This window comes from Equus przewalskii, chromosome 22, assembly GCF_037783145.1.
Source record: "Equus przewalskii isolate Varuska chromosome 22, EquPr2, whole genome shotgun sequence".
Classification (NCBI taxonomy): domain Eukaryota; kingdom Metazoa; phylum Chordata; class Mammalia; order Perissodactyla; family Equidae; genus Equus; species Equus przewalskii.
Window position 1 is genome coordinate 26,065,132 of NC_091852.1, and position 13,686 is coordinate 26,078,817.

The window sequence follows — 13,686 nt, forward strand, 5'->3', positions numbered from 1 at the left end:
AATAGTGAAGTTGAAATTTTATATGTTCATTGGCCATTTATTTGTATACTTATATTTCTTTTAAAATTACCCTTTGCCTGTTTTTCTCTCAGAGGGTTCATCCTTCTTGAGTATGAACTCAAGGAACGGGAGGAGTGAGTGAGAGCTCTATATACTGAAAATATTAACACAGTCTATCACAGACATTGAAAATATTCTCCCCATTTCTTATTTGATTTTTAATTTTGCACACAGTATTGGACATGCAGTGAGTTTTCAACTTTACTCAAGTTTATCAGTCTTGTTATGCCCCAAAGTTTTAAAACAGGTAACTGACTCACCTTCAGACAAAATCAAAGTGGCATTATGTACCCTCCTAGCAATATGCTCCAGCCCGTGGGAACCATGGTAGATGGCAAACATGGCAGCCATGTTTGCCAAGAGAGCCTAAAATGACAAGAACATTTCAAGAGTCATGTTCAACAACGTGATGGAAGACAATTAGTGGGAGGGAATATTACTTGACTTGGGATGCCAAAACTAAAAACAAGGACAATGCAAAATCATCAGATTTCCTGCATGCTCTACAATAGCTGGGGACCTGCTTGACGACCTGAGGGGAAAACAGCATCTAAGACTCCCTGGAGTCACTAAACCATTATAAAGGGGTCTCATCCACGCAACTTAATCATGTCACCCTTAAGGGGAAGATCAAGTTGTCATCAGATATCAACAAGCAATATTTAATGTTGGAAGACAGTGAAGCAATAAAGGCCTTAGGGGGAAAAAAAGTGAAATCCAAGAATTTTATACTCAACCAAACTGTTCTTCAAGGATAAAAGCAACAAGCAACTTTCAAACACACAAGATGTGAGGGGATTCAATTCTCCTGAGGCCTTAAATAAAGCACATGAAGCTGAATTTCAGCCAGATGAATGAAGAATCTGTAGCAAAAGATGATCAAAGATGAAAGTGCAGGACACAGGGAAATAAAACCATAATGAGGGGCCGGCATCGTGGCCGAGTGGTTAAGTTCAGGCGCTCTGCTTCGGCGGCCCAGGGTTTTGCCATTTCAGATCCTGGGCACGCACATGACACCACTCATCAGGCCACGCTGAGGCAGCGTCCCACATAGCACAACCAGAGGCACTCACAACTAGAATCTACAACTATGTACTGGGGGGCTTTGCGGAGAAGAATAAAAAAAGATTGGGAACAGTTGTTAGCTCAGGTGCCAATCCTTAAAAAAAAACCATAATGACTTGGCAGGAGATATATTAGAAAGGGAAAATCAGGACCCAATGGCTTATTCCCTGCTGACAGCAAGGTCACTTTCTCAGGTAAAGATATCTCTCTTGACCATTGGATTGAGGTTTCATAAAAATATTTATAGGAAGTGTGTGTTCTAGTGTGACAGGAAGCAGAAAGAAATGGCACTGGAATCTTTCAGAGATAAGGGATACAGACAGTTCCAGGGCTGCTTCAGTGAGGAAGTCCTGCATAGAGAGAAAGGAAAGGACCCACTGTTATGGCACCTTGGGTCAGGAGGAGAGGATAAAAAGAGGTTGGCTAGGGTCATAAACCAAAATGAGTGACAACTTGGTGGAAAACGATGGAGGCCCACCGCCTATTTCTCTGTCTCTTGGTCCTATCCCTCACCTGCGTTTCACCTTAGATCCTGCCAATAAGCAGCCTTCTACCCAGGCAATTTCACCCGAGGTAAATGCGCGAAACTCAAGTCTCAGACTCCTCGCCTGCCCGGTCCACTCTGTTCTCCAACAGCCCCTCCCATCTCACTAGTCCAGCATCATGGGCTCTCTGAGGTTTCCCATCCCACTAAAATGACTTTTGTCCTAATGTATCAGGTCAGCATTTCAAGGTCCACCTTCATGGCCAATCACCCCAGGGCAGGGGAAGGGGTACCTCATGGAACAGACACTCAGCTCAACTGAGAAACACAGTGCTTTAAAGTTAGATGATGTTCAATATCAGATCTATTTTGTTATGTACACATTTTCTCTGATGGTCTGCTAGAAGGAATCTCTATGGGCCATTGCAAAACAAGAAACAGTTCTCAAAAGATACCAGAAAGTGAGGTCAGCAGTCAGTAAAAAAAAGAGGAGGAAAAGAAGACATGAGAAAACACATAAATAGACTTTGCTGGACCGAAAGTCCCAGAGAGAATGTAGACACTCTTGTGGACTCTGTAACAAATAGAAATAAAATACAGAAACACCACAACAGCTTACAGCTGTGAGAGGGCAAGTCTAAAGTAAACGATCCATGATACAGTGTTTCTAAACACTCATGGCTATGCTGCTGGGGTATAGAAACTCAGACCTGATGTTCACAAAATACTCTGGAAACCATCCATCAAAACAACCTTGTGGAGGTTGGCTCATGTCCCTTTTTAATCTAGAGATGGTTCTTTTCACAAGCAGGAAGTTATATCAAGTGACTGACCAACAAAATAGTGAGAAGTAGAAAATCTCTTTTAAAAATCTTGGAAAGGCATTAGAACATCAGAGGAAGTTCAGAGAAACAAAGACCGAGATAATGAAAATTCAAATTTACTTGATAATTTGGACAAACAACACAATCAGCATACTTAAAGAAAGTAATCAAAAGCTGAGATGAGTTGCTAACAGAGTAGATCTTGAAAGTTCTCATCACAAGAAAAAAAAATTTGTTAACTATTTGTGGTGATGGATGTTAACTAGACACTGTGGTGATCATTTCATAATATATACATATATTGAATCATTATGTTGTATACCTGAAACTAATATGTTATATGTCAATTATATATCAATTGTTTTAAAAGTACTAATGATGAAAAGATGCTCAAAATCATTAGTTATTAGGGAAATACGAATCAAAATCACAACGAGACACCATCTCACACCCACTGGGATGGCTGCAACTAAAGACAGGCAATAACAAGTATTGGGGAAAATGTGGAGAAATCAGAACCTTCATACACATTGGTGGTGGGAATACAAAATGGTGCAGCCACTTTGGAAAACAGTGTGGAAACTCCCCAAAAAGTTCAACATAGAGTAACCACACGACCCAGCAATTCTACTCCCAGGTACATACCCAAGAGACCTGAAAACACATGTCCCCACAAAAACTTGTACACGACTGTGCATAGCAGCCTTATTCAAAATACTCAAAAGTGGAAACAACGCAAATGTCCATCCATTGATGAATGGATAAACAAAAGGTGTTATATCCATACAATGGGATGTTATTCAGCTATAAAAAAGAATGAAGTACTGATATGCTACAATATGGATAAACATGGAAAATGTGTGCTAAGTTAAAGAAGCCAGGCACAGAAGGCCACATGTTGTATGATCTCATTTATAAGAAATATCCAGAATAGGCAAATACAGAGACAGAAAGTAGATTAGTGGTTGCCAGGGGCTGCAGGGAGGGAAGAGGAATGGAGAATGATTACTTATTGGGAATGGGTTTCATCTAGTGGTGATGAAAATGTTCTGAAATGAAATGCTGGTGATGACTGTGCAACTTTGTGAATATTCTAAAAACCATTGAACTGTATACCTGAAATGTGTAAATTTTAGGGTGAGTTATAGCTCAATAAAAGAGCTAATGAAATGTAAATTATACTTCAATACACCTGACTTTAGAAAAAGCTAATGAGGGGTTGGCCCGTGGCCAAGTGGTTAACTTCACGGGTTCTGCTTCAGGGCCCCAGGGTTTCGCCAGTTTGGATCCTGGGCATGGACCTAGCACCGCTCATCAGGCCATGCTGAGGCGGCATCCCACATAGTACAACTAGAAGGACCTGCAACTAGAATATACAACTATGTACTGGGGAGCTTTGGGGAGAAGAACAACAACAATAAAAAAATTGGCAACAGATGTTAGCTTAGGTGTCAATCTTAAAAAAAAAAAAATAGACTGGTGGCGCAGCGGTTAAGTTCGCACGTTCTGCTTCAGCGGCCCAGGGTTCACCAGTTCAGATCCCAGGTGTGGACATGGCACAGCTTGTCAAGTCATGCTGTGGTAGGCATCCCACATATAAAGTAGAGGAAGATGGGCACAGATGTTAGCTCAGGGCCAGTCTTCCTCAGCAAAAAGAGGAGGATTGGCAGCAGGTGTTAGCTCGGGGCTAATCTTCCTCAAAAAAAAAGAAAGAAAGAAAAAGCTAATGAAAAAAATCCTTGTTGTGGTAGAAGCTGAGGTATAATAGAACATAAATAACAGAACATGATGCAAATTCAGACATCTGTAGAAATGCCACAAATTTATAGAAATAAAAATTCAGTAACATAGTTTCAGGAAAAAAAAATAGCTGTGGACCATCAATGATGCAAAACTAAAAGAAGTCCAGTGGGGACCCTATCGTGCTCAGGAGGAAAGGGTCAGACCTGAAAAGAACATGGAGCAGTTGCTGCAAGAAGCAGAAGACTGGGATCAATGACATAGAGTGGTCACGGAACAACTCAAAAGACATCAGTCATCCGACAAAAGAGAGTAATTTCATGCTGACGAAGAGAATGACACTGGAGTTATGAGCAACTGTTTTATGCAACTATGAAAAGGAACACATGAAATGAAATAGACAAGAGAGAGTTAGAAGATTTCCGAATGAGAAGAGGAAAATCAGAGAAGACACAGTATGCCCATCTCTGGGGCAAAGATCACTGCAATAATTGCTGAAAAAGATAGAGACCTTTTATCATCCAAGTTAAATGATGAAATACCAGCTAAATATGAACTGGAAGAAATAAAGAAGTAGGAACGTAAATTTTATTCATTGCAGATGGCACAAGTTCACCTGGAAAATTAATTCCAAACCTTGAAGCAGAAAACTGAGGCCTTTAATGCACTTACGATCAGAGAGACAACTTCTAGAACATCATGAGCAGAAAGGGCAGTACAGCAGCAGTCAGCTGCAGAGGAGGGCAAAATATGCAGGCAGAGAATTTAACAAATGGAGGGTAAATTAGGGAAAGTAAAGGTATCATGTAAATATCAATTTGCCGTCCAGCAGAGGAAAAGCCTGTGACAACTGGCTCCTCCTGTGATACGAGAAGAGCTCTTACTGAAAAGCAGCAGCCACCTTCCTGAGACAAAAAGCAATACAAGAAAACCTGTTGAGGAAACTGCTCCAAAGACCGATGGCTATAGAGCTCTCAGGATGGGTAGGAGGCCAGGAAGCTCCGGCTCTTTGATCTCATCCATTTCAGGAACACCTATCATGAGTTCCCAGTAAGAGTACCCCATGACCACAACCAGCTGGCCAATCCAGACCATCCCTCCAGCACAGTCACCTCGAGCACCCTCAAGCTGCCTTCCTCACTCTATCCTGGAAGGCCTCCATGGCAGCCCTAAGAGAAAATGCCCCAACTGCCACCCATAATGGTCCTGCACTATGGCCAAGAATGCTAGAGACCCTGCACTGTGAAGTGCGTGCATACATAGAGCACCAGTGAAATACCTTATATTTTGGTTCTGAGAAGACCACAAGGCTTCTTCTCCCAATAAGATCTGCTATTCCTGGTGTGCACACTACTCATTAGGTGGTGAATGAATGAATGAACAACTGAGTGAATGAATGAGTAGCTCATTTCTATACACTGTAAGGTACTCAGTGGGCAGGGCAGGCATGTGATCTACCTGAGCTGTACAGATGTTGCTGGTAGCCTTGTCTCTACGGATGTGTTGTTCCCTGGTTTGAAGAGCAAGACGATACACTTCTTTCCCAGCGGCATCTCTGGGCCGAGAATAAAACATCCAGTTAGCTCAGATAATCATGGCACGAGGAGATGTCGCAAATGGACTTGCTTCTTTCCTTCCCAGCTTGAAGTGAATTCAGCAAACTTACTTTAATGCAAGGCCATAAAGAAAACAATTCGTAAACTGTCCTCTTCTTAACAGGACTACTAATATTTAGTTTGTACTTTGAGGATTTGCAGCACTGAGATATATACAACAAGACTGGGAACCTTGAAAGGAAATCTCCCAGAACTTTCCCAGACTAACATAATGATGGTGACTAAATTTTTCCCTTCCTAATGCAATTAAAAAGTTGGATAAACACAAAGATTTGGCGGTCTTATCCTTTATTTCATCCAGCTCTGGGGTCCATTTTTCAGAAAGCTAAAAAGATCAATGTAAAAATCAGCAGACAATAATTAATACATTAAACGTTTGGAATTGCAAAGCCCTCTGCCTCATCTCGTCTGGTGAAGAGACATCACTGAAAGCAGCTAATGTAAGAATACTTGAAGAAAAGGTTGTGTTTGCACTAAAAAGCAAAGCACCCCTTGTTGTCCTGTGGCAAATTGAAAGTATTTCAAAAATACGCACCATTCACTGATACAGATTATTTACTTATATTAATGGCCCAGTTTTTATGAAAGGTCAAAAAGATCATGCTAAACTTCCCCAGTAATAATCATGACATTCATCTAAATTCTTAATCTGAGGAGCTTCATCCATGAGAAGCACTCAGGAAAGTACATTTAGAAATTACTTGAATGGCCACGTGGCAGGAGCCTCCAGGAAATAATGTGGATCACACTTAATGTGTTCATGGTAATCTACCACTGCACTTGTCTCTACCTAACTGTCTGGCATGATAATACTTTTGAGAAAGAAACTGGTTAGATATAAAACACACCTAAAATATTCAGTCCCTCAGGCTTTCATCAGCCTAAATAAATTGACTTATATGGCTTCAATACAAATATGTTGTAAGTTACACACATACTTTTCCAAATACATACAAAGAGATACATTTGACAAGAGGTACTAGTTCATATCCCAAACAGATTCTCTCTTCTGAATCTATGCTGTACATTTCCTTAGCCAACCCAGCATAGCCCATTTAAATTGAGAGAAATCAATAACTTCTTGATCAGAAGAAGGAACAGGGAAAATGATAACCACCATAAAAGGGGAGAAACATGAGCTGCTTTACCTCGTTACCCCCACCATTCTTCCAGGCATCATCCTCACCAAGCTTTCTCTGACAGCAAAAAAGGCTGCATGTGGTCCCCCGTAGCCCAGCGGCACCCCAAATCTCTGTGAGCTGCCCAGAGCAATGTCTACCCCAAATTCTCCAGGAGGCCTCAAGATACACAGAGCTAAGAGATCAGTAGCACAGCAGGCCAGGCTCTAGAAAGGAAACAAGAGAGAAAGTGGACAATGTTGTCACCTTCCCCTGAGAGCAGTGAGAGAGCAGCAAATTCTCTCCATTACAGGTAGACTGGCAGAATTGGTTCATATCCTGTGAACTTCATTTACTCATTGATTCATTCAAAAACGTTTACTGAGTGCCTACTATGTGCCAGCAATCAGTGAACAAAACAAGCTTGAAGGAAGGAGGTAGGAAGGAGACAGTTTTAGCAGTACAGGTGATAATGGTACGGAAATTAAGATACACCAAAAATAATAATAATAATTCAAAATTGGAACACACCTCCATGGACCCCTACAAGGGGAAGTTTGCCTACCCCGGTCTGATGGGCTCTCTCCACAAGTTCTGTAAAGTCTTCCACCTTTCCCTCAGTGTCTGGGTACTGGAACAGCACTCCACTGACATCTTTTCCACTGAAGTCCATTTCTTGGGGTAACTTCAGCTCGATGAGAACTCCAGTATATCTGCAAAGACAGAAGACAAAGAACAATCATGTTTTTGGTTTACCAGGGAAAATCAAATTACTTTAAGTTTCTTCCAGTGATACAACATTCATATTCTGTGTCTTTCCTCAATGCCCCCACCCCATCCCAACACACACACACACGCATCCCCCATCCCAAACCCAGACCTTCAGTGGTAACAGAGCTTCACCCAAACTCAAGTGCCTGCAACAGCTTACCTGCTGTTTCTCTCTTCCACCCTTACCACTCCCCTTGCCCCTTCCTGTCAGAACCTGCTCCCGAGAGAGGCCTGGGAATGTCGCTTCCTAGGGCTACAGAACCAATTACCTGTAACAACAGAGCTGTCACCACCTTCACCTTGGATCAACCTTAGGTGAATGGAAAACCATCATTAAGACAAAGAAGAAGACCTTCCTTCGGTTCTTACAACCATCTAATTCCAATCATATGTCAGCAAGCCCCTTCTGAAGGGATGGTGGTATCGGGTTACGGGAAGATTGCCCAGCTTTTACAAGGAGAAAGCAAATAAACACACCCACAGGTAGGAGTTGTGCTGGGTTTGTTTTGTCTGGTGACAGCACGAAACAAACACAATATGCTTCATCTACATCACACTCCCAGGTATTGTGCTGATTCCCGATGAACTACGTTTGCAGGGATACACACAAAATCATAACAGTAATGTCAGAGTTCCATTTTTTCCTCTGCTTTTCAAACTTTCTGAAACACCGTTGAAGTTATTTTAATATTTAAAATTTTCCTTATACAAAAAGAAAACAAAACAACACGGTAGCTTAATATAAAGCAAAGGCAATTAAAGCCACTGTGATTTTCTCCTCAATTCTGACACATTTTACTCACCAATGAGATCCTGGGAAGAAAGTGGGAGGGAAAGTAAAACTCAACAACCCCCATTTAAACCAGGTTCACCCCCCAATCAGTGCAAGTAAGAGGGAGAAACAGCAGAGATGAGCATGATTTTATCCCTGCGTCAAAATATCAATAAAATTAATTACTTGGCTCGAGTCTGGACGACAGCTATTGTCTGCGGGTGGCAACGGGGGTCAACAAAAAATTTCCTCCTCTTGTTGTGTCTGTTGAAAAGGAAAATCACATTCCAACATGAACATTAAAGAAATCAGAGTATCTTCTAAGAATGCAAAGCAAAGGTGGTACTTAGGGAAAGTCTGAGCATAGTATAAAAAATACTGGGTCATTAATGACTAATAATGATATTTACTGTTTAGAATTCCACTGAAATCCACTTCCCATTCTGACCCCATTTAGCAAAATCAATCTTAAACTGGTTTAAATTTTTATAAATAAACTATGAGGAAAAAGAAAGAAAAGCAAAAGGTAGTGATGAGGTACAAGTAGAAATAAAAAACTTCTGAGAATTTTATTGCCAAAGGAGCACTTAGAGATTATCTAAACCAAATGTCCATGACACGCGCAGGGCCACATGGCTATTGCAGAAGTAGAGTTGGGTCTAGGACCCAAATCTTGGGAGTTCTCTAACGGTCAGTGGTTTCAGGAAACAAAACTGGTGGGGATGCACAACAGTTCACACAGCAAGAGCACATCTGGATAAAAAGAAAAGGGTGGGGATACATGTATATTGTCTTATGCATTTAATCATTTCCCAGAAAGATACACAAGAACCAGCTGAGAGCAGCTTTCTCAATGGAATGGGAGTGAGAAACAGCAGGTTTTAATTTTCATTATATCCTTCTCTACTGTTTGAGTATTTTTTCTACCAAGAACAGGTATTATTTTCCTAATAATCATAAATTTAATAGAGGAATAAGTAGAGTTGAGAAGATACAAAAGCGATTAATTATCCAGTGCACAACTCTCTTCACAGTTTGAATCTAAATACATCTGAAAAAAAGAGCTATTTAAGCCTGAATGACCTCAGAAGGAAACAAAAACACAGCAGATTTTTAAGAATGTTTTGCTAAAGATCAAAAGCACAAGGCTGCTTCTCAAGGGTAAAATTAAATGCAGGTCCAAAGGTATGAGAATTAAGAGAGAGGAAGCAAATTGAGCATTTGCAGAGTTTGAGTAGCCTATTAACACTAATCAGTTCAGGACAGAACCCCTGAACCCTTAACTAGAAAAGACAAGGACTCAGCTTCTGCAAGTGTGAGATGAAAGCTCTTCCTTAGAAAAACAGGCAGGAGGGGAGATGGGAGAGCATGGAGAAGGTGGATGAGGAAGAGATAAGAATAAAATGAGTGAAAAGTTGAGAAGAATAACCAGAGGGGTGGATGGACAGCATTCCTTTCTGGCTGTCTGTTGATGACAGGAGGAAGGGACTGAGCCCACCCTCCATGGAGGAAGCAGCAGGGTCGGTGGCTGGAACTAAGAGGGCTCCATACCTGCTGAGTGAGTTTGGGGTTCACCACCTCTCAGGTCTGTGGAGACCAAGAAAGAGACTTACATGGGCATTTGGGGCAAAACACAAAACCTCAGAGAGATACACGGTGAATGCAGGCAGATTTCCCAACCAGAGGGCCATCTATGCAAGAATTCTACCAGGAAAGTAAGCTCAAATGCGCTCCCAAGGCAGAGAATGAAGGAAGTGAGGACCTGGAGAGCAATTGTTAACTATACACCAGGACCCAGCAATTCTACTTCCAGAAAAGCATCCTCAGGAAATGACCAGAACTTTTGACAAAGATTTACTCTAAAGGTGCATAAAAAATATCATTAATAACAGTAAAAGATGGGAACAAATGGAATGTGTAACAATAGAGGTTACAGAAATTATGGTACTTCCATGTAAGTTGAGTATGTAGCCAATCAAAGCCATCTTCTAGAAAGGTGACTAAAGAAATGGGGAAATGTTCACAACACATTGTTAAATAGAAAAAGAAAACAAGCTCTAAAACAGTAAATACAACCTAACAATATTCTTCATAAAAGAGGGTAATACTTATTTACATATTACATTACAGATTGTCAGTTCCTACCCAATACCCATTCCCCCTTCACCCACAGTGACAGACCCCAATATGTAGGGTGCAGCAATGGACCCATCTAAAAAAGTTACATTTCCCCAGGTCATTTGTAGAAAGGGGTGGTCAATGAAGCATAAGTGAAAAGTGTTGAGTAGGGGCTCCAAAAAACTCTTTAAAGAGGGCTTATTTAGCTAGAAGTACCCTTTACCCTGCCCCTTTTCTTCCTCCTGAATGCAGATTTCATGGCAAGACCTTCGGCAGTCATCTTGTGACCGTGAGGATGAAAGCCTCACACTAAAGATGGCAGAGAGAGGAGCATCAGTCCTTGATACCCTCCCAGAGTTGCTGAAACATCCCTGAACTTAACATTATGAGCTTTAAAAAGCCACTATTACAGATCTTTCTGTTTTCTTGACTAACTGGTATGATGATACTGATACAGGGTATCTCACACATACAGATGTCCTTGTGCGTGTGTGTGTGTGAGAAAGAGGGAGATAAGTCACTGGGCGCTGACCAGAACAGTGGAGCCCGACCTGCACAGCAGGAGAGACTGGAAAATGTCCCTCACCCTGAGGGAATCTCATGCTGGGCCTCTCACCTGTGGCACAGCTGCATCGCCTCTGCAGCCGCGGTCGCCTCATCCAGCAGGGATGCGTTGGCCGTGTCCAGGCCTGTGATGTCACACACCATAGTCTGGTAGTTGAGTAAACTCTCCAGTCTCCCCTGAGACACCTCTGGCTGGTATGGAGTATACTGGGTGATCCTGTGAGGGACACAAAAGGCCGTGTCTAAACTGTGACTCCACTGTTCAGAAAAGTTCGCAAAATGTCTTCATTTTAGAATTCAGTACCTGAAAATTGTTTGCCTCTCTTAAGGATTATGTAATACATCAGTAAGCATCCCTTTTGGCCTTTGTAAGGAAGCTCAGAATTAAATCATAGCAACAATATTATCCTTTATTTGGGGATAATCAATACTTCGTTTTCTTTCTTTTTTTTTTTAAAGATTTTATTTTTCCTTTTTCTCCCCAAAACCTCCTGGTACATAGTTGTGTATTTTTAGTTGTGGGTGCCTCTAGTTGTGGCATGTGGGACGCCGCCTCAGCATGGCCTGACGAGAGGTGCCATGTCTGCGCCCAGGATCCGAACCGGCGAAACCCCAGGCCACCAAAGCTGATCAAACTTAACCACTCGGCCATGGGGCTGGCCCCAGTACTTCATTTTCTATCCCTCTAGTTATTTTTTAACCTTACATTTCTATTTTGATGATCTCATTGTATGTATGTGTTTTATTGTAAGCTGGCTCTTGAAATCCAGTCAAGCCTACCTATGGCATTATAAACAGAAATTTCACTTCATGTTATCTTTCTTCTAGCTAAAAGCTCACCTCAATCACGGTTCACAATAGGAAAGCATCCAAGAAACTAATGTCTAATACTCAAAACTTCTGGTTTGTGGGGGGAGGACCTTTGTTTTTGACTAACCAGGAGACGTTCCATGTGTTCCTAAGAAATTAACAGAGGTCTATTTAAGAATTCTAGCTATCCAATTATTAAGAGCGTATGGAAGTTAACTCCATAGCTCTCAAAACTCAAGGATACAAATGGTTGGAAGGCAGTGTGGACATAAATTCTAATATCATGTCCTCTAATTATCAGCCAAAAATGCATCGTCAGGTATGTGAGTTCACCCACTTAGTGCCTTCATCCTTTTTTTTTTATCCCTTCCTTCATTCACTCATTCTACAAATATTTACTGCATGCCTACCAAGTACCAAGAACTATGATAGGTTCTGGTGATACATGATAAGCAAGACTGATAACTCCTGATCTCAAGGAGGATATACTGTAATTGGGAACAAGAGACAATAAATAAATGAAATCACTCCAGAGGAATAAATATTTTAAAGAAAATAAAACAAGGTGAAAGGATAGAGGGTGACCGAGGACTTGTGACAGAGCTGCTGTCTTTTCCCCAAGAATCTGTTCACTCTGACTACCACCACAGTGGGTCAGATTGGGGTCCATGCTCCCCACGTGACTGACATTGTTTCGTATCTCTACTGTTTTCATTCTTCCAAGCCAAAAGAGCATTAGGAAAAAATTTTAGGTTTTTTGTTTTGTTTTGTTTTCATTTTGTCAAGCCCTTTCCTTTCTCTCCTTGTTCTGGTAATCAAGTTCAGGATATTTCCATCTATCTTTTTGTTTGTTTGTTTGTTTGTTTGTTGAAGACTTTGAAACCAATGTCTTCTTACCTGTGAGGCGGCGTGGGGTAGGGGAACTTGACTTTTGAAGCAGTACAATGTCAAGGCTTTGAAATAATTCTCCTGAAACTTTATTGGTATATAAGTGTGTATGTGTGTGTGTGTATGTATACAGCAGAGTAAATTTTTGCTTCAATTAACTCCTTGAACAGCCTAGCTTAGCAACTGTAAATCAGTTTGCCAAATTCTAAGTGGGTGGTGAACTGGAATGAATGAGGCACACAATACATGATGTAGATAAAATAGAAGGGAGTCTGAGCAGAAATGGGGTCACACAAAGGGCAGAGACAAGGGGTGATTGTGATCTCAACTCAGATAAGACCTTCACACACAACATAGCCTGCCACCACGAAGACATATGCTTCAACTGCCTGGCTAACATGAAATTTTCATTTTACTCAGAATCACTATTTGACATATAGACAGACCACAAACTTGCACACATACACACACACACAAACACATGCACATATCAGCTAACCCATCTAATAAATGGGAAAGATTCAGTATATCCATAAAGATAGACACAGAATATATAATGGGAAGAGAGAGCGATGCTCCAAGGAATTCATCACAGTACCGAATATAATATTGAAAAATGGGCAACAAACTAAGTGTCCACTAAAAGGAAAATGATTAGGGGCCTGCCCTGTGGCCAAGTGGTTAAGTTCACTCGCTCCGCTTCGGTGGGCCAGGGTTTCACCTGTTCAGATCCTGGGCGCGGACATGGCACCACTCATCAAGCCATGCTGAGGCTGCATCCCACATAGCAGAGCCAGAACAACCTACAACTAGCATATACAACTACGTACTAGGGAGCTTTGGGGAGAAGAAGAAA

At 41.4% G+C, this 13,686-nt stretch overlaps 1 protein-coding gene across 4 annotated transcripts in view; it reads right to left on the reverse strand.

Annotated features, from left to right (window-relative positions):
- Positions 1-13,686, reverse strand: part of GLDC (glycine decarboxylase) — a 90,971-nt gene that overhangs the window by 47,339 nt on the left and 29,946 nt on the right. For all 4 annotated transcript variants that reach the window (XM_070590130.1, XM_070590129.1, XM_070590132.1 and 1 more), the window contains 6 exons: positions 11,185-11,349; positions 8,637-8,714; positions 7,473-7,620; positions 6,938-7,134; positions 5,632-5,728; positions 321-426 (listed from right to left, as the gene is read on the reverse strand). In XM_070590130.1, coding sequence (XP_070446231.1) covers positions 321-426; positions 5,632-5,728; positions 6,938-7,134; positions 7,473-7,620; positions 8,637-8,714; positions 11,185-11,349 — 791 coding nt within the window. The remainder of the gene's footprint in view (positions 1-320; positions 427-5,631; positions 5,729-6,937; positions 7,135-7,472; positions 7,621-8,636; positions 8,715-11,184; positions 11,350-13,686) is intronic.